Here is a 21,238-nt window from a genome sequence, read left to right on the forward strand (position 1 = left end):
TCAGACTATGCAACAGAAACTCGTCCTGTCTTGGCTGACAGACTGAAGTGTCTGCATGCTGTTGTCATGACTGTCTTCACAACTGTGTGTGAGTTCATAGGCTGTCGTTGAGGCGACTGAAGGAGTGTCAATCATGGTTGTATCAGAAGCACTGCGTGTGATGCTAGTGGTCTTGTAATCTGAAGAAATAAAACAAAAACAGTTGTGGACATGTCCCTATGCATGAAGAAAAGCACAACACAAACTGGCTGTTCATCAGATAAAACCCGAGCTAGGAATAAGAACATGTAGAGAGAGTAAGATGTCAAGCCATAATATGCACGTGTGCAGGTTAGATAAGCAATTTTAGTGAATAATCACCTGTTTGCTGGATGATTATACACAGTTTGAAATCACTGGGTGGCCACTTAAGCTCAATATAGTGGTCCACACTTAAAACATTACATTAAAGGCCTTATGCCTATTGTAGAAAGAGGTTGTTTATAAACTTAGCACAAAAGTGAGGAAATTTGTGTTTGGTAGATTATTTCTTTGTAGAAAAATGCCTTTTGGTAAAAAATCTTATACTGCTGGAAAGCCTGTTTATTTCCCTTTAAAACTGTGCCACATTTGTAAGGAACATGCATTTGTGGGATGAGCAGCAGAGCTGAGTATGTGGGTCATACCCATGAAAAACTTGCCAAATCATCTCTGCCATCACCAAGCAGCTTATTGATTCCTGTTTGAGCTTCTGGCACCCCTAGGTGCTGACAATCAGGTGAGATCAGTAATCATGGAGCACAAAGCTAAACAACACACTTCGGCTAAACTAGTGCCCAGACAGCCCCGGCGTTACAAACACCAGTAACCCAGGTTAAGCTCGCATTAGCTCTGCAGACCAAGGAGGAGCTGCATAGGGTGTCACCAAACAAGACTGACAGCAAGGTATGTTGTTGAAGACATGCTTCTGATATCAACTGTAGAAGGGGCGGAGCCTAACATGTTAGCTAAACGGGGCTGAGGTCAAACAAAGGATGGTACAGGGGGCCGCTTCCCTGAAAATGTTTGGCTTATTGGGCAGTCGTACGCACTATTGTTGCACAATTTGAAACACAAATTTAGAATTAAAACACCAACAAATCTATGCATCCTCTGGGCAAAAGAATTCAGTTCAACCTAAAAAAAATCCTCAGTGCTTACATATTTTTTTTTCTACATCTAACTTCGCCAAAAGTGTCATTATCATTCTGAAATAAGGAAGCACCTTGTTTCAGTTCAATAATTTTTACTTCTGCCTCCTAAAAATGTCTGAAGTTACTTTTTAAAGTTAATTTGCATAGGTAGGGTAGTCATTTGGTGTAAAAGTTTACAACTAGCAATATGCACTATGCAAGTTAGGCCCAATTGTTTATCGATTATTTCTCTTATCTATCTTAGCATACATAAGCAACACACTTTTAACCAACCTGACAAATTCGGGGCTTCATAAGCCCTCCCCTCGCCCCGCCTATGAACCGTAGAGTCCACTGCTCACAGAAATAATTAGCAAAATACAGATGAGACTAGAGGTAGGACCATCATGCAGACTAGAGATATTCCAATACCAAGGTGTTGGGTATTGGCCAAAACCGAGTACTGATCTGATAGCAGTGTGAACTTTCTGGACTGACTGTGCAGACTAGCAAATTATTTTTAGACCTATATTTGACTCAAAACATGGTTCAACAAATAGAATCATCACCTCTGTGACCCTAAAGTTGTTATTCGACTGATTAATGAGTTTTATTCCTAAACATTGAAATAACAATGATACAGGGAGCTGCATCACAGGCATCAATAGCGTCAATGGGAAAGCCACTTCCCACCATGATGATAATGGCTACAGTGTTATATGAAATTTGAGTTACTTCCTGTCTTGCTGCCACAACACTAATTAATGTAATGCATACATTAATCAGTAGTGAAGCAAAAATAAGTGATGCCAGAGATACTTTTTAAGTAACTTGTTACTTTTACAATAAAGTTACTCAGTTCCTCACTTGCTTACTTTTTGATAGTAGTATTTAGCTTACCATCACTGGTTATATCACAATGGAATTAAATTAATATAGGTATTTCAGTGCACAAATTCTACACACTTTATCTTTAAGTAGTCTCCTTTTGTACACCCTATCACATTTCTTAAAAATAACATTAAAATAGCTTCAAATTACCAACGTTTTATATTTACTGTGAATGCACATCAGTTCAAAATACTGCTTATCTCTCTTATGAAGTACAAATAATCATTTTTGTCTCCACACCTGTCTACTCAATTCTGCTTGGAGGTGAAATTAAACAGCAGCATTCCCAGTCTCTACTGAGTGACAGGAGCTGCTCTTGTACCAATAAATGGATGTGACATTCATGTGATATCTGTAAATATGAGTGTGTGGTTGTATATCAAATAAACTTTAACAGTGCCACTGCAGCAGTGTTTTATGTGCTTGGCTAGCTTGTATCCTGAGGCCCTAGGGTCAATCAGCCTCTGCTTGGCCTTTTGAGAACGGCACTCTCATCACGAAGCACCAACAAAATAATTAAAAATGTAGACGTGACAGCGTTTGTGCCGATGTCACTCTGTTATGGTTACTCCAGCAGGGCAGTGCCAGAGCTCTGGTTCAAAACGTGGTTAATGCTGCGCTGCAGCTGCAGCTGTGTCTGAGTTCATGTGCTTAAAGAGTTGTGTGACTCTGTTTGTGTTTGTGTGTTTACGGACTGTTTGGCATGCACAAACAGTGCAGTCTCATGCTTCCATGCATTTAAATCCACTTGATTGAAATACTTCATACGGCAAAAAGGCTTGTTTAATTGATTTAAAATGCTCTGTTTGACAGTGTACTTTAGTGTGTACAATGTCTGTGTTGTATTAATGTACATAGCTGTGTAGGTCTGCAGCAAATGCCTTAATCTCCTTGCAGTGATGCTTTAGGATGAGATTATGAAATCTATACATGCATATACACTGTTGGTATACATCAGTGGCCTCAGGACTGTATGAACAGAAGAGAAAAGCACATTTCTGCAGATTAAATGGTGCTCCAGCTGAAATGTAAATGTGCTAAATGGAGAGTTCATCAGATAGAGAGAGGGAGTGTTAGAGTAAAAAGAGTACAGAATATAAAAAAGGTTAAGAAAAGGAGAGGAAGAATTTAACAGTCAAAACAAACGGTAGAGTATAATGGTATTCCCCCTCTTGGATAATTAGGACAAGCACTTTCCTCCTCTGTCAGCCCCCTCTCTTAATATCATCATCTTACTGCCCTCCCCCTCCACCTCCTCCCGCTCTTGACCTTCATTTCTCTTCACCCCCACGTTGAACATTCTCCACAGCTGCTTTGGGTGTGGAGGCAGAACAAGACTACACTGTTTCCTCTACAAGTGTTTTGACGAATCTCATGGAACCATTAGCGTGTAGGAATTTATGTTTGTGCTGCTCGTGTACCGTGGGCTGAGGATGCTGTTAATTCCACCAGCCTGCAAGCGATCATGCTCGTCCCACCCGCTCATGATGGAAAGCTGTATCGGATGCATGTGTATGCGAGTGTATGTGTGTTACAGAGCTAGTAGGGTGTTATGACAAACCTGCTGATTCACTTTCACTCTCTTTTTTCATACACCATCCATCTGCCACCGATGCACAAAACATCTCCAATCAATTGACAAAAACAGACACATTCAGCCAATCGATGCCTGCGGCCGTCTCCCCACAGCTGCTCATTCATGTAATTAACGGACATATAATCGATGCTCTCACATGTGTTAGTAGCATGCATTCATAACACTCTTATGTGTGTCCATATGTGAGTGGGTGACTTTAGCCTCAGAGAGTGTCCATGTGTGTGCTGATTACAAATCTGCTTTCCCTTGACAGATCGCACTTGTGAGCAGCATGGCCGCGCCACTGCGAATGTTGATGGACAGCCGGGGACCATTTGGCGGTATTTTTTTCTACAAGATGGCCTTTTTAACATTTTTGATGCAGAATCTTTCAGAAATGAGTAAAAGAATGACATTTGAGAGCAGAAAACACCCACAAGTTGAAGTTATGAATTAATATTGCTTATTTTTATGTTAATTGGGATTTCTGACCTGATTAAGACACCTTTTGTACCACTTTATCTGACATACACTATAAGGAATAAAGTATTTGGTCACACCTAATTTTGGAAATCATGTGCTTCAATCAGAGCCGTTCCCACAGGTGTATAAAATCAAATACCTTTATGCACTCTCTACCTGCAAATAGTTATGATATGTTCTGAAGAGCTCAGTGGCTTCAAACGTGGTACTGTGATGGATGCCACCTTTGCAATAAGACAGTTTGTGAAATTTCCTCCATGCTGGATATTCCACTGTCAACTGTAAATGATATTATTAGAAAATGGAAATGTTTAGGAACAACAGCAACTCAGCCACAAAGCAGACCATGTGGAATTACAGAGCCGGGTCAATGACTGCTCAGGTGCATGGTACATAGAAGTCCCCAATGGTCTACCAATTCCATAGCTGAAGAGTTCTGAATTTCCACTGGCATCAATGTAGCACAAAAACTGTGCAGGAGCTTCATGGAATGGGTTTCCTTTGCCGAGCAGCTGCATGCAAGCCTCACATTACCAAGTCCAATGCCAAGTTTTAGATGGAGTGGTGTAAAAATGGAAAATTTACTGGAGAAGATAAAATTTAGAATAACACTGCGAACCCAAGAGGGTTAGGGTTAGGCACCTGAACTCTTAAGGTTAGGGTAAGGATGAGGGTGAGGGGATAAAATTAAAAATAACACTACAAACTAAGGAAAACCCAAACAAGAATTAGTACATCACTTCTTGCCCCACAGTCAAGGTCGCCCTACCATAGAGGTCTGCAGCCAGCTGCTTCTCAACATTTTTGACAGTGCTATGCTTCTAACAGTTTGGGGGGGGGGGGGGGGCTTTTCTATTCCAACATGACTGCAAGAACTATAAAGACATGATTTGACGAGATCGGTGTAGAAGCACTTGACTGGCCTGAGCAGAACCTTGACCTCAACCCCATCGAGCACCATTGGGATGAACTGGAATGTGGATTCTGAGCCAGGCCTTCCTGCCCAAAATCAGTGCCTGACTAGACAGAATGAATGGGAGCAAATTCCCACAGAAACATGCCAAAATCTTGTGGGGAGCCTTCCAAAAATAGTGGAAGCCTTTTTTTTTGGAGTGTACGTATAAAGACCTTTAAACCTCCATGACTGTTTTCACCTTTTAAATCCAGAGTTTCAACCTCTTAGCTGTGGTTGTCGCTTTGTGTGACACTTTTGTACCTGCAGCTATTGCACTTGCCAGCAAAACTGGTACAAGATGATGCACTTTTACTTCATATGTATTATTTTCAGGTGTCTCCAAAAGCACTTTAGCTTAATCATGACTTGGTTTTACTCATCAGTGTTTGTTTTCAACATTTTAGAGTTATTTTTTAATGTAATTGTCTGATTGTGTCTTGAATTCTGAATCAGTGTTATTTGTTGTTTTTATCTCTGGGATGCCAAACTCCTGTCTGTACAACATATTTTCCGTTTTTAGGTACTAATAAAGAACCTTGAAATGTTTACACATGCTTTTGAATACAATGTTATTACAGTCCCTGTTGGTGTAATGGTCATGTCTTTTACTGTATAGGGTCCATAATACCCTTTATCCACCTTTTAGTACGGCCCCCTGTGGTCTGAAACATCTGTGCTGTACTTTGGCCAAATTATAATATGGCTCAAGCAACAGAGGTTGAAACACCAGCTCTAAAAAAAACTCCTCAGAACGGTCTATTTTAGTGTCTGTCTCTTTAAAAGCATACTCAATTGAAACAAGGAATCTTGTCACTTCAGTTTTATTTTGTGGGTCGGATAGAGGTGTCAGCATACATTTCAGTTTGTTTTATATCCAAATAAAAATTCCTCCTGGGATCTTTAATGCACTTACAGTTTATGACACAAAACTGCCAAGAAAAAGCTTGAAGGTATAATATCCAACCTCCAATCAAGTAGATGTCACACTAAAGCACCAAAACAAAGCTACAAAGCACAGTGTGTCCTTCTCCACTGGGCGTTTTTAGGACTGACCTCAATTCTGACATGGACCCGAAAGTAGATCAGCTCTTGTTTCTTTACTTTGGCCAACAAAGTCTGTCTGTCAGTTCTTCTTGAATTGTGCCCATTCAACTAAACTGTTGTGCCTCTACTCAGAGCCCCTAGAAGGGCTGGGCTGTCCCTCTTTCTCCACAGCTAACAGTTGGAGAGTTAGGGTAAAAGAAAGCCTGTCCCATTCCATGAGTGTGAACACAGAGCTGAGAACAACAAACCTACAGGGAGTTTGACTGAAAAGTCAAATTTGGGTAGTAGTGGTGTAAAGATAAACCATTATGTATCGGATAACTGATCTTAATGTCAAAGGTCAGAGTACATCAGTCCATGGATCAAATGGTTCTGGAAATGGATTTTTGCCAATATCTGATATGCTGATTTTTACAGATTCATTGTAGCTAGCTACTGATATTTAACTATGATTTTCAGACAAGAAATTTCAGTCCTTTTGGACACACTTCAAGGTTTGAGGATGACTACAGAAACAAAATTCAGTCCTTAAAAAACTCTTTAAAGTTTTAATAATGAGGATAAATAAAGAAAAAGACCTCAACTGATATAGGTCTGTTGGTTCAGTCTAAAACTCCACTAGTTTATTAGTATATATGGACAAAATTTACAGTTGATGCTGAAATACACAGGCAAAATATCAGATGTTAATACCAGCAGAAATTTTGATATCTGCTGATACCAATACCAGACCGATAATATTGTGCATATTTTACTGTAATACTGTATCTGTATTTTAATGAATCGTAAGTGAATCAAATCTTGGCTTGTGAATCAAGATTTGAATCAAATCGTCTTAGGAATCATCTTCATATTTACTATTCTTATCTCTAAAATGTTTCCTATACAGAGATACCTTTAATTAATTGCTAAGCAAAACTCTAATGTGCCTCCTCCTCCAGGGAGTTACAGTCTATTAATGCAGAAATCAATGCACTGTTTTTTTCATTCTTCCCCTACAATAATGGACCAATTTCCAAAACATCATCCAAGACCCCTCTACCCTCAATTTCAGCCCCAGTAAATCACTCTCCAAATGACACAACTCCACCCGCAGAGAGAGTAATTCACGCTAAAACCAGATTTAAGCCCTTTTAATGCGCTAATGAAAGTGCTGTATTTACATGCTGCTGGTAGACGGCAATGTTGTGACATCAGGCCCATCTGTGACTCAGTCTAAACCCCTAATGAGAATATTACTGCGCCTCAGGCGCACGCAGAAACAGAGAGAGAGAGGAGTGCGAGGGAAGAGATGATCGATGCAAGCCTTGCCACCTTCTTTGACTGCCATCACCCCCTCCTCCTCCTCTTCGCTGTCTCTCCTCCTCCTTCCTCCTCCCTCCTGTCTCATACAGCGGGACGCAGGGCAGCGGGTCTAACTCAATACGGCAACAGCAAAAAATCAATGGGAGACAAAAAGAGACTGAGGTAGAGGATGAAGGGGGAAGAAATAAGGCCAGGTAGAGGGAGCAATTCATTTTTTGGACAGCATTGTCATGCTCTGTGATCCTGTGCACCTCCACCTAAAAATACAGTCGCAAAAACTCCAAAATGCTTCACAAGCACACAGGAACCCTTGCTTTTTTAAATGTCTTTCTTCCTTAATCACACTCTAGGATTATATTTGCCTTATTCAGATAAACCAAAAATAAAGCTCTGATGAAAAAGCATAAAAATCTGACCTAAAGCAAGGTCAATTCCACATAAAAATACTCAAGGGGACATATTCTGGGTATCAAACATCCAAAGCTCATATTGATTTTGTTAAGGATCTGTCACTTGCACACTCCAGTGTGAAGTGTTTTCAGCTCCCCACCCTTGATGCCCGAGCACATAGAGCTCAATATTCATCCCATGGAGAGTCCGTGCTCTGGAACAACTCCCATGGCTTTCTGTCAGACGTGCATGGGTAAACAGCCACACATGCAAATTCAAAACCCAACCAGCTGTAGCTGTAGCCAGTATCCCTGCCTCTTCTGCTCATCAGATTGTTTTCTCTTGCTCTATAAATAAAAAATGCACTTCTTTCTCCTTCCTCCAAAACTCTAGATTTCTAGTTTGCGTGCAAGGATGCAAACGGGGGACGCAGAAGAACCAAAAACAAGCTTGAAAACAAATATTTCCCATTAGAAATTTGAGGTGAAAGCATGATTGTGCATGCTGTCTTCCTTGCTGTCTTTTTTCCAGCAGTGTACCCAACAAACAGATTATTTACCTCAATTTCCTCCCCTCCTGCCTCCTTTTTTTTCATTATCTTCCACCTTAATGGCACCATCTTCTTCCTCCTTTGCTGTACAATTATAAGGAATCTCAACAAAGAGCTGGAAGCATGTCTCTTCAATCAGAAATACTTATCAGTCCAAGATGCAAATCTTCCTTGCAGCGCTGAGTATCTTAAAAGTCCTGTATTCCCTTTCATTCATTCACTTTTTTACTCACATCCTTCAGCACTCTTCTCAAATGGACTTTTACTATAAATGCCCTTTCCTTTCCAATTTCCTCTATTCAGTGTGCTCCCGCACCTCTCGCCCCCATTCATTCCTTTACTCCAATCTACCTCCGTCTCCTCCTCTGGAGCATGCATTCAAATGTCTGTGTGTATGCAAACACTAACCTGCCCTTCTGGCATGTGGAGCAGAGCCAGGCTTTGTCGCGGTTGTTGTAGGTGCAGCAGGTCTTGCAGACGTTGTACTGGCAGTCCAGGCACAGGCGCTTGGGGTTGAGCAGGAAGGTGAAGGGCGAGCAGCAGCGGATGCAGCAGTGCTCGTTGAAGCGGTGCTGCTTGGAGAGGATGGAGCATCTGCTGCCTTCCTCCGCCAGCTCCTGCTTCATCTCGCTGAAACAGAGGGAGAGCGAGGAGAGAGAGGAGAGAGAGAGAGAGAGAGGGAGGGGGAAAGAGAGCAAGAGAGAGAGAGAGAGGGTGGTGAGCGTCTGGTGGAGAGGTAGAACGACGAAGGACGGCGATGCGGAATAATTGGAGATGCTGTGGTAAATGAAAAATTAAAAAGGAGAGAGCGGGGGATTAAAACAAGAAAAGGGGAAGGGCTGAAGGGGTCACGGCTTTGGTAAAAACACTTCTCAGTCTCTCTCTCTCTTAAACTGATTCGGTGGAATTAACATGATGGCTGACATTTCAATTTGGGAGGACCTGTCATGCCTTGTTTGCCTGTATCAGTCCAGCTGAGGAGAGCAAAGCATGCACGTCCCTTACATCCTGAAATTAAAACAAAGCATCATTTGGAGCTATGATGTTAACAAGAAATTAGTATAAATTGCTGCCAAGCTGAAGATCTAATAGTCAAAGTGCAAAAACAAACATGGGAGAGAAAACATTAAATCCTCCACATCAAAATTGGGAGAGTAGTCCAAAAATACAGTTACAGCAGTTAAGAGCAGAAGTCTCATATATCCAAACACCACTGAGGATTGTTCAGACTAATGAATTTAAAGGGTTATGGAGAGAAATATGAGAACAAAGCTTGTCTAAAAATCAAATAAAATCCAACAGCAGCTGCATCAAATCAGAAATTTCACCCATATTCTGCAGATAAGCAGCAGCTCCTAAGAGTTCAATCTTCAAAGGGAAAAGAGAGGCTGGATATTATCAGCTGTTAATCAGTGTTTTAAGCAGCACTGCTATCTGAGGCTGCTCTCCACATAAATTATGTACATGGGCTTTTCCTCTGTGCGATTTTTGCTGACTGAGCAATGCACCATCGGCAGAGGCTAGGATAAATTATGTAATGTTGTGTAGTTAGATCATAAAGCTTTTATCATCACGTTCCACTTGTGTCAATTATATTAAGAACAGAGCAAACAAGGATGGGAGATTAAGTAATGCATTAAAACATCTATCACTTATAGTAAGACATGAGTGAAGGCAAAGATACAGTTGATGCTGCAGGAAAGGTGTGAAAAGGAGAAAGAGTAGTCAGTGAATTATTTAAGGCGCTGCATGCTTCTATACACACTATACTGCTCTCACTATCATGTACACTACATACATGTAAGACACAGACACAGAAATACGCTTTTTAGGGAGAATATGATGTAATACTGTTTGAAAATATCAGGTCCCAGTTTAGCTCAGGTGGTAAATTTCACTGTGAAAGCCTCATGGGTATCAAAAGTAGCTACCCAGCAAGGTTATTATAATAAACTAAAACTGACGAAATTAACTAACCAAAATTCAAAAATCATTTTAGTTAACTGAAACTAAATAAAAACTTAGCTTTAACAAAAAAACAAAAACAAATTAAAACTGTACACTGAGCTTACAAAACTAACTTAAATAAAATAAATATAGAGACAAAATAGCCTTAGTTTTAGTCTTTGACACAGCCATACTGACTGGCACCTCGACCAAAGTCTGAGGAGATTAAAATTGCCTGAATTGATTGGTTAAGACTTCACACAGAGGTAGTTTTATGTCTGGAGTTGTATTCAAACATCTATAAATAAATAAACGATAAGTGAAGAGCAGCCTGATAGAATATGTTTTAATAAATGTTTGATTTTCACTCAGCCCTAACATGTACCTGAAAAACAGGTACAAAAATAAAACTAAAACGAAGCACTTTTGCAAAATAAAAACTAAACTAAACTATCAAACCAGCAGTAAAGACTAATTAAAACTAAACTGGAAATTAAGCACAGAAAGTGAAAATGAAATAAAATAAAAACTAATGAAAAATCCAAAACTATTATAACCCTGCTACTCAGTACTCAGTACTTTAAGTACATTTTAAATTACTTACTTTCACTTTCACTTGAGTAGATTTATAGACCAGTACTTTTACTACTACTCAAATTAATTTTAACCAGAGAACTGTACTTATACTTGAGTACAGCAGCCTGGTACTTTTTCCGGCTCTGGCATGTTTAAACTGTGAACAGACCTCCCTCCAGCCAACGTGACGCATTCTCTCCAATAAAAGCCAGAAGCCCAGTCAGCATCTATGCTATGTATTTGGTAACTATGATGTTAACATTAACAAACGGTTTTTCTTGCTAACTTTGCAGCTAACATCAAAATAAACATATCAAACTTATCATTGAGGCTTATTTTATTCTGATATCCTACTTTTATTTTTAAGCAAAGGCCTATACATGAAGGGATAAAGACAGGTAATCTTAATTCTCCTCAGATATTGGCCTGTGGGGCTCTATACATTTGTATAGTCCGCATATAGCATGAAACGGCCCTGGCGGCATCACAAAGACATGGATTCTGACTGGTCCGTTGATGTTAATGTTAACTGCTGGTTGGCCTGCTGTGACTTTAACGGTGACTTTGACAATAGAATATCTCTTTTTTTAACATGTAATATGTAAAAGAACCATAAAACTTAGAAATAATGTCATAGAATAAGAAAACAAACAACTCCTTCTTACAAAAATGTCAATTATGAATACCAGTTTTATTAATATTGCAATAAAAATAGCTGTATAACTCAGCATATAAAGTTAGCAGGTGTGTTTAGATTAGAAGTATAGCTTAGTTAACATACAAACCAACATTTGAATGGCTAATGAGCTAGCTTATCTTAGCTAGTTTGGCTGTTCATGTCTCGCTGCTTCCAGGCAGGACATGTTTTCAGCTTTTTCCTGACATGCAACATCATTCCTGTTTTTGTTTGTATTTCCACAAACCCATATTCCAAACTAGTTATTCTCTTTCCATGGCTGTGATATTTTTCCTGTGATTTTTGTCCAGCTGTAAAAAATGTACACCCTCGCATTGGACAATATAAGAAGCAGCATCTGCAGGATAAAAAGACATCATTGGCATATGTTTGTGGAAACAAGGGGTCAGTTATCAAAGATCACAGTCAAACTCCTGTACACTTTCCAATTTGCACAATGCAATGAAATGTTTAAGTTGCTAATATACTTGTGCTATTTGTCCAGTGTTTTTGTTAACTAGCTTCAGTAATTTCAGATCATTGAAATAGTAGACTCATGGATCATTACAGTGACAGACATTGTATTATTATATAAGATGTGCAGGTATCCTAACATTAACTACATCACAAATTCTCCCATTGAAAACAAGTGAAAAGCAAAATGGGTTTAAATTGATCACATTTTGTGTTTCCTGTGTAGTATCTTCGTGTCTGAGGAGTCAGTGGGAGCATTGCAATCTCCCGCATCCCTAAGTTATTAACGCTGCTCCTCGAGCAGATCCTAGGCTGCCTCACTGATTGCTTTTCATATGCATCATTAGATGCAGCATATTACCAAGATGAACAAACCATTTCATATACAGTGTCATGTGAGAATTGGCGGGGGTGGAGCTGGGAGTGTGGAAGGGCAGCGGCTGGCATATGGATGCTCCAGAAACTAACTTACACGCACTGAGACGATCAAACGGAGGCTCTATATTCTGAGTGCACATCCAAGGTCACAGCTGCGGGTAAATGATGGCCCCCGATTGAATTAGCAACATAAAAGACTGTCTGCTAGAGCAAACATACAAAACATCAAATACAAACAACCCAAATATATGCATCATGTCTGTATATCTCAATAACTCAATAAAGCAATTCCCTGAAAATAATATCCTTCAGTTCTGATTATGATCAGGCTTCATTTTGTCTTTTTGTGTCTGTGATACAGTTTAATGAGCAGCTCAGTTATAAAGGCAAGCTCTGGTAGTTTAATTAAATGAGTGGATGAATATACACACATAGATATCCAAGGACAAAGAAAGAAGAAGAGGGGAGAGGAGTGTCATGCCTGAAGTCCTTGGCATTAACTCATATCTCTGTTAATGAGACATGAAAACCTGTGCTCATCCAGATGCCATGACTGGAGATTCATGAGGTTCATCCAGGTGCAGCTGAGGTACACATCGCTAATGAGAAATACAAGCTTAGTGCCCTTATAAATCATAGACATGTGTAAAGCTAACAAGCATTTGTGGGTAAGAGAGTCATTTTAACCACTGTGTAATCATAAAGACAATTGCCATGGCCCCAGATCTTTGGGGAAACTTCAATTCAGATGGCTTAAATGCTAAGCAAAGCTGTAACAGTGACCTTGAGGGGACAGTGTTGTCTCATTGTCTACATTGTTGACTCAAGAGCAGTGCTAAACAAGGCCGGATTAACCATTAGGGCAACTGGGCAATTGCCCAGGGGCCCGAGAACCACAGTGGGCCCACGGCAGTAGCCACATAACCATACTGCAAACTTCCAACTGCAACTGCAAATATGATTGCTCAGCACTTAACATAATCCTGTCCTCTAGTACTCACTGTAGTTTTCACACAGTGGCACTAGTGGCACTGTGAGCTGACATACCCCTCCTCATTGGCCAAGGGGCATGGGGCGGGTCAAAGGTGACATTCAGATTAGTTTTAATTGAGTGAAAAAGTAGGTCGCTTTCTATACAACCTTCACTTACAGGTTGTTTTCAGTGTTGCCATATGATAGAGTACTGAGGCTAACATGTTTTCATAGTTTGAAATGTTACTGAGTTGCCTTGGCTTGACACAGAGGCATGCAAGATTTCTTACATACTTCTAAAAGCCAGATTGCACAGTGAGGCATGAGTTCTTAAACTGACCACTTTTGGATATTTATGGATATTTAGACCAGACTGTGTGCTACAGTTCTTATATTTATTCTGTGGTTTGGGGTGCAGTAAGTGCTTCAGGATTTAGTAGGCAGCAGAATTTTGGCGGGGTGGGGTGGGGTGGGGCACTTGAAAGACCTTGCCCAGGGGCACTTCGATGTCTTAATCTGGCCCTGGTGCTAAACAATGAAGTCAATATGGAAGGGAAAAAACACTGCAGTTCTGTGAGTGTCCACTTGAGGCACATTCCAAAAAACGAGCCAATCCCTAACACCTTGTGCTCATACCAGATGTGAGTAAATAATTCACATGAGTAAATTATATGTGACTTCATAGATGTGAGTTCACCTCCCTGACAAAATGCAGCAAATCTTTCAAACTGCGTTCGCTTTATTCGTGAGAGTTAAAGGCCTTGTCCACACAGAGACAAAAACGATATATTTCCGTTTCGTTTTGAAAAAGTTTGCCATAAACACGGATCGTCTCAGGAAATGTCTGTGCAAGCATGGAACCACTGAAAACAATGTAGTGTATATGCCAAGCCTGTAAGTGGTGCTGTAACGCTGCCACAGGATGCACCAAAAGAGAGAAGAAGATTACGGAGCTTGTATATAAAACACAAACTCAACTCTGTAATCCTCCATCATTGTTTTGGCTGGATTCGCTTATGCAGGTTAAGTGGGCTGTGCTATGTATGACGAAATAGTTTCAAGAAAGATGCGGTTGGCTGTCCCCATGGAGACGAAACGGTAGGCGTGTACAGATTTTTGAGAAAGTAGCATTTAGGGCCTCTATCTGAAACGCCAATATGACAACAAACTTTTGCATACTCCTGAATTCATCTTCGTGTGGACAGGGCCTAAAAAACTGAACAGAACCGAATCACTCGAGCCGCAGTAGCCAATCAGCATTGAAATCCTCCAGTGACGTATTTCACATCGTAGAGAAGCTGAACCATGCTCATCAGCTGAATGTATTTAGGAGGAACTGAAAGAGCGAGTGAGGAACTGATTTATTCAGTCATAAATGGGAAACAGACTTTTTATTTCTGTCTTTCTCACTCGCTAAAGCATGCACATGCATTCACTGGCTTTTTGCACCTTTCCAATAATGTGATATATTTTTCATTTAACCTGAGGTTAACCTTATTACATTCACACTTTCATCTTCAAGTCAAGGAAGGCTGCACACTTTTATTTATTCAAAAGATTCGGCCATCCAATTAAATCATTCAATTTGAATATTCATTAAGTGCAAAAAGGTATGTGGTAGTGGTCAACTTCAAGGTTAAAGGATTATATGAATCTGATAATTACTTTCTTGCTAAAATCAGTCAATTGCTTTGTGAAAATGTGTAGGAATAAAATAATACCTTAAAGCATGTACTGCCAGTCTAAAACCCCCATACTGAATTTAAAATGGTACATTTCTGAGTAAAGAAGCTTATTATTAATGTGAAATAGCAGAGATTAGTCAGCACATTTACCAATACAATAAATTACTATAAAAAATACTCAGGGAGTAAAGCCCTGATTCCACAAAAGTTGGGGCGCTGGGTAAAATTAACCCATATTTTAGTCCCAAAAGAACATAAACAACATATGAGATGTTGAATGTGAAACATTTAATCATTTCATGAAAGATTTTTTTCTTTTTTTAGAATTTGATGGAAGCTACAATTTTCCAAATAGCAGGACCAGGGCTACAAAAGGCTGGAAAAGTAAGTATTATTGATGAAATACAGCTGGAGGAGCATTTTTCAACTAATTAGGTTAATTGAAAGCAGCTCAGTAGCATGGCTGGGTATAAAAGGAGCATTCCAAGAGGCAGAGTCCCTCAGAAGCAAAGATGGGCAGGGGCTGCATCTAAAAATTGTGGTGCAACTTCAGAACAGTGTTCTTCAATGTAAAATTGCAAAGACAATGAGAAATTTTTGTGGACAAGGGTCAAGGCCAAAGGTTAGTATTGGATGCTTGTTTTCTTTGGGCCCTTAGGCAGCACTGCATTAAAATCAGGCACAATTCAATTCAAAACTTTCAAAGGTTACAAATCATTGCATTCTGTTTTTGTTCAGATTTTACACAGTGCCTCAGCTTTTTTTTGGAATTGGGGTTGTAGATTGTCAAAAACTGAGAACTGATTCACCATAAAAGTAAAATCTTGTGCCATTACATGATGTTTTCTGAATGGACTGAGTGATGGAGTGCATGCTTGAAAGGGGTTTCACTTCTGTGTGCAGTTTGTACAAATGCAGTTATTTACTCTCTCTCATTCAGTCAAGTGAGATGAAAGAAAACTTGTACTTATTTCAGATCAGAGTTATTCCTTTTCTTTTGCATCTACCAAACACTTTACAAGAGTAGTATAAGCTCAAAACAAAAGTAGAGTTTTATCACCAAAAATAAAAACTGCTAACGTCAGATATGGAGGTCCTTGGTACAATCTGCTGCTACCTCTACTCCTGGAACTTTACATGTTTATTAGACAATCAATTACTCAGCACTTTAATTTATCCCAACATGATCTATTGCTTTGCTCCAGACAAATTAAGAAAAACAACAAAGTTCCTCTGGAGGCTGAAAGTTTGGAGCAAGGCAAACTCTTGAATTAAAAACTATTGATTATGTAAATAAGTCACTGCAGCATGTGCTGGGGTACAGTGGGTTTAGGAGGAAACACAGCGTGTAGCTGCATACAGATTTATTTTATGATCTCAAACCCAGCGGCAGAATGAGACATGGATTTAATGGCATGTAGTGTCTTTGTGACTGGCACTGGCGACATTGTTTATGCTGAATTTCTATGAGTGGGGCCCTCTCTTATCCTTCTTTCTTTAATAAAAGCCTGCCTCTGTCTCCTTCCCCAATTTTTCTTTCTACTCGGCAACAGTTATTTCAGAGTCGCCACATTTCTTCCGCTCCTTTCTTTCCATTTCTCTCCCTCAGCTGACAAACACTCAGGCTGAGGCTGAAGTTTTAGTCAAGCTGAATTAATCTTTTGGCCACATTTGTAATCAAGATAATGGCACTCCAGTAGCAGCAGCAGCTGCCGGACTGCCACCATTATGAAAAAATGCAGTTTTTTAAAATGATGAATCGTCCTCTAAGCAGTCGTTCCCCTGCTCAGTGCGGTGTTTAAGAGCTACACCTCTCACCGCTGACGCATGTTAGAAACGCACACCAATGCAAAGAAATCTGATGACTCAGAGTAAATAGTATCCTGACTTAAATGTGTACTTTTATGCAAATAAGTGTGCCTAATTTAGAAACCAATCAAAGCTCATGTACTTATTTGAATATTCATATACATAATGCAACATCTGTGAGTGATTTATCATTTAAATTCACTTTGTTATTCTCTGTGGCCTAAAATTACAAGACTGGTAATACCGTATGACAACCGGCATGATTATATGATAATTTATTACAAAGCACTGTGCGAAAATCTGTGTTTCCCAGCAGCATCATCAAATAAGTGGATAAAAAGGATATTCATCACAGATTAAAAAGGCTGTCATAACAGGATCATTGCATGTTTAAAAAACAGATAATAATGAGGATGCAGGTAGCTGAAACTGGAGAAATGAGCTGAAGGCTAATAATCATAACATTTAAACTTTACAAAACTGTCTGCCAAGTAAGCAAGTGAATCTTAAGGCTTATTTCCTTCAGTTTAAGCGTGCAGCTAATAACATTTATGCATAGGGAAACTGTCTAACAAACACTGAGGGAGTCTTAAAATAAAATGACAAAAACTGAACTTGCCTTTATACCACACAAGGTTTTGTTGATGTTTCTTTACACTACACATGGGTATTTTAGTAATTCAGAGGAAATGTTTAAATGTTTAGTGCAATAAATTTATATGAAGGACAAAATGTGTGCTTAAATGCTGATGAAACAGGCAGTTCTTGGTTCTAAATCATATACAGGAGTTAAGGGAATGTTTCAGATAGCGATGACCTTATCTGAATTCTTTTCTCAGTTTTATTCTCAGGGTGTTTGTTGCTGCCTGATGGCTGAAGTGTTTGTCCACTATGGGCCTGTCTTTCTTTAAACACTCACCGGCCACTTTATTAGGTACAAGGCGCTGCATAGACTGGTCGACTAGTCGACTGCTGCGTGATGACTCTTTTTAGAGTAGTCAACTAGTCACTCATCACAAGCTTAGGCATTTACAGCCCCTAATGTGCAGCTTTTCTTTTTTAAATTTATCTAAAGTTTCTGACACTGTAGACCACAGTTTACTGATAAATGTCCTTCCTCACATTGGCATGTCAGACCAAGCAGAATCATGGTGCCAACTATTTGACTGGAAATGTGTTCAGATGTTTGGATCCACCGTTTTCTTCTCTGGAGGTCAATCTGCTTTAAGTGTTTTTCAGGCTTGTCTGCAGAAACTAAAGTTGCTCTTAAATGCTGATAAAACCAAACTCATGGCCAGTACAAGATCAAATACAAGTAAGTTACCAGGGAACATCCCATCAACTTTACCTACACAACGCTGACCTACTGAGCTATTCTCAAAACTAAAAATATCTGTGTTTTCTTCATGATCTGAGCAATACTTAGGTTTTTAGAGGGCATTTTATCAGGGGCCTTCAGTCTAAATAGGTTAAATAAAGGCTAAATTAGCATAAGATGAAAGAATGGACACCAAGAAGACGGCAGGTAAGGTGTATAATGTTCCACTCCAGAAATGTAGTGACACTGCATCAGGTTTTTTTTTTTTTTTTTTGTAAATTCAATGTTGTATACTGTATTCACCTTTTGTTGTTTGCACTCGCACCAACGTTTGTAAGCTGCCTGATGTTAGGAGGATATGGATTATATATTGTTGGTTATCATCAATGTCCATTTGGAGGCGAGTCGAGTTTTATCACATGAAAGTCGACTCTAAAAAATCTCAAGTCATCCAACCCCTATTAGATACACCTTGCTAAATCTGCGTTGGACCCCCTTTTGCCCTCAGACCTGCCTTCGTTCTTCATGACATAATTTCAACAAGGTGTTGGAAACATTCCTCAGAGATTTTGGTCAACCAAGTTTGTACTAAGGGGCCCAAAATGTTCCAGGTAAATATCCACCACATTATTACACCCCCAGCAGCAGCCTGAACAAAGACAGGATGGATCCATGCTTTCATGTTGTTGGTGCCAAATGCTGACCCTATCATCTGAATGTGGCAGCTGTAATCGAGACTCATCAGATCAGGCAACGTCTTTCTAGTCTTCTATTGTCCAATTCTGGTGAACCCATGTGAGTAGTGGCCTCAGTCTTAGCTGACAGGACTGGCACCCGCTGTGTTCTTCTGCTGCTGTGGCCCATCTGCTTCAAGGTTCGACGTGTTGTGTGTTCAGAGATGGTATTCTGCATTCCTTGGTTGTAGCGAGTGGTAATTTGGGTTATTTTTGCCTTTCTGTCATCTCTGCCCATTCTCCTCTGACCTCTGACATCAACAAGGCATTTTCATCTACACAGCTGCCACTCTCTGGATATTTCCCCTTTTTCAGACCATTCGCTGTAAACCCTAGAGATGGTTCTGCGTGAAATCCCATTTTTGAAATACTCAGACCATCCCCTCTGGCAACGACAAACATACCATGTTCAAAGTCACTTAAATCCCCTCTCTTCCTCATTCTGATGCTCAGTTTGAGCTTCAGTGAATTGTCTTGACCACGGCTACATGCCTAAATGCACTGAGTTGCTGCCATGTGATTGGCTGATAAGTTATTTGTGTTAACAAGCAATTGAACAGGTGTGCCTAATAAAGTGGCAGGTGGGTGTATAAAGGACACCAGTAACATTAAAATGTTTTTAAATGTGGGGTTCTTTTTCATAAAAAAGCAAGTTGAATGCTTGATCTTTCATAACGTTTAAGCTCCTGTAAGGAATTTTTTATCTGATTACAAAACTGGCAGGAATTAATACTTGCGAGCTCCTACAGCGAACAAGGCTATCAGGATAAAGACTGACAAATAATATATTTTGATCTTTAATGCTAGAAACCTTACAAGATGCAAGGTGGAAAAAGTGATTTACTCCAGAAAAAATATTTTTAAATCTCCATGATTAAAGATTTTGACCATGTAGTGAGCATGATTGATGCACTACCTTGATCAACTTTTAAATATTTCTAATTATTTTATTGATTGCAGTCGACTGGGCACATTCACAGACTGCACTGGAAGAGGACTTAGAAATGTTGTATTCTGAATTGTGGAGCAAACGATCACGCTGCAGCTTGGTAATTGTGAATTGATCTAGAGCTTTCCTCGAGCTTATGGTGCATTTAATTGAAAGTGGGCCATTTAACATGTGAAATGTTTGCGTGTGGATTTGTGTGAGGTCTCTTAAAAGATCCTTCCCTGCTGTCACTCAGCCTGCATTGATACATGTGCTGTGTGAATGTCTGATACAGGGCTGTGTGCGCATGGGTGCATTCACTTCTATCTTTGTACACCCTGCGTGCACCAGAGCAGCAGGAATATGCTGCAGGGTTAAAAAAAGCTGTGAGAATGGGAATGAATTTTGGCTCAATCAGGCGCAAAATTTGCATTTGGACCCCGACTGGGTGAAGCCGAGTTACACACTTCATCCAACTTGAATACCAGCTCGGAGCAAGAGCAGGGGGGAACCTATCTCAACAGTTTTTCTCCTCTGCAATGCAGTGGCAGACTGGCACGTGGGCCATAAATTTTAAGGTAGAGGTTTCTAGTTCCTGTTGGGATTGTCGGCAAGTTGTTGATTAAGGTGCAGGTGTGAGGAGGGGGTTGAGCAGAGAGGAAATCATATTGCTTTTTCAGAGTATGGGGGGCATTTTTCTCATCTGCAAGGAAATATCGGTGCACACTTAAAACTATTTTTAAGTGACAAATGGATAAACATTTGAACAACCCTAGAGTCTACCCACTTCGCATGAACGATAATGTTTACTTAAATCCATTTCACACTGCTGAGAGTGCAACTTATTGGACTGCAGTTGTACATCAACACCCTGATCTACTCCAGAAAATCAGTGGAAGTGTATCCCTGGAGAGCTTTGAGCTGAGATACAGGGTGCATTCACACTCAGCAATCCATACTGGTGGGCAAGTATAGGTACACAATGCAGACATGATGTATAATTGAAGCAGATCGATGCCCTGCCTTGTGTAACAGAGAAATTCAGAAGTGTTAGAGGGCTGTATATGACTGAAAAAATTCATTAGAGTTGCTGTCATGTTTACTGCATTGTTCCCTATTGTAAATAAATTTGCTTCTTTGTTAAATCACAGTATGATGATGCAGGTAACCCTGCTCAGGCTCAAATAGGTTTGAGCATTATGAGGGCAGACCACTGGGGAATGAGGGACACTGTTGCTTTGGCATGGTACAGGGTACCACAGATGCTACATTAGACCTGCCTATATTACTACTGCTTACTGACCCACCTATTATTCACAGCTTTGGTGCATGCATAGTTCTTTGTGGAGCACACAGTTAAACAATGCCCCTTTCTTGAATAAGGGTGAATTGGTCC

General features: G+C 39.9%; 1 protein-coding gene across 2 annotated transcripts in view; it reads right to left on the reverse strand.

The window, feature by feature from the left end:
- Nucleotides 1-21,238, reverse strand: part of myripb (myosin VIIA and Rab interacting protein b) — a 197,427-nt gene that overhangs the window by 92,299 nt on the left and 83,890 nt on the right. For both annotated transcript variants that reach the window (XM_041814357.1, XM_041814356.1), the window contains exon 2: nt 8,754-8,975. In XM_041814357.1, coding sequence (XP_041670291.1) covers nt 8,754-8,975 — 222 coding nt within the window. The remainder of the gene's footprint in view (nt 1-8,753; nt 8,976-21,238) is intronic.

This window comes from Cheilinus undulatus, linkage group 19 (assembly GCF_018320785.1).
Source record: "Cheilinus undulatus linkage group 19, ASM1832078v1, whole genome shotgun sequence".
NCBI classification, from domain to species: Eukaryota; Metazoa; Chordata; class Actinopteri; order Labriformes; family Labridae; genus Cheilinus; species Cheilinus undulatus.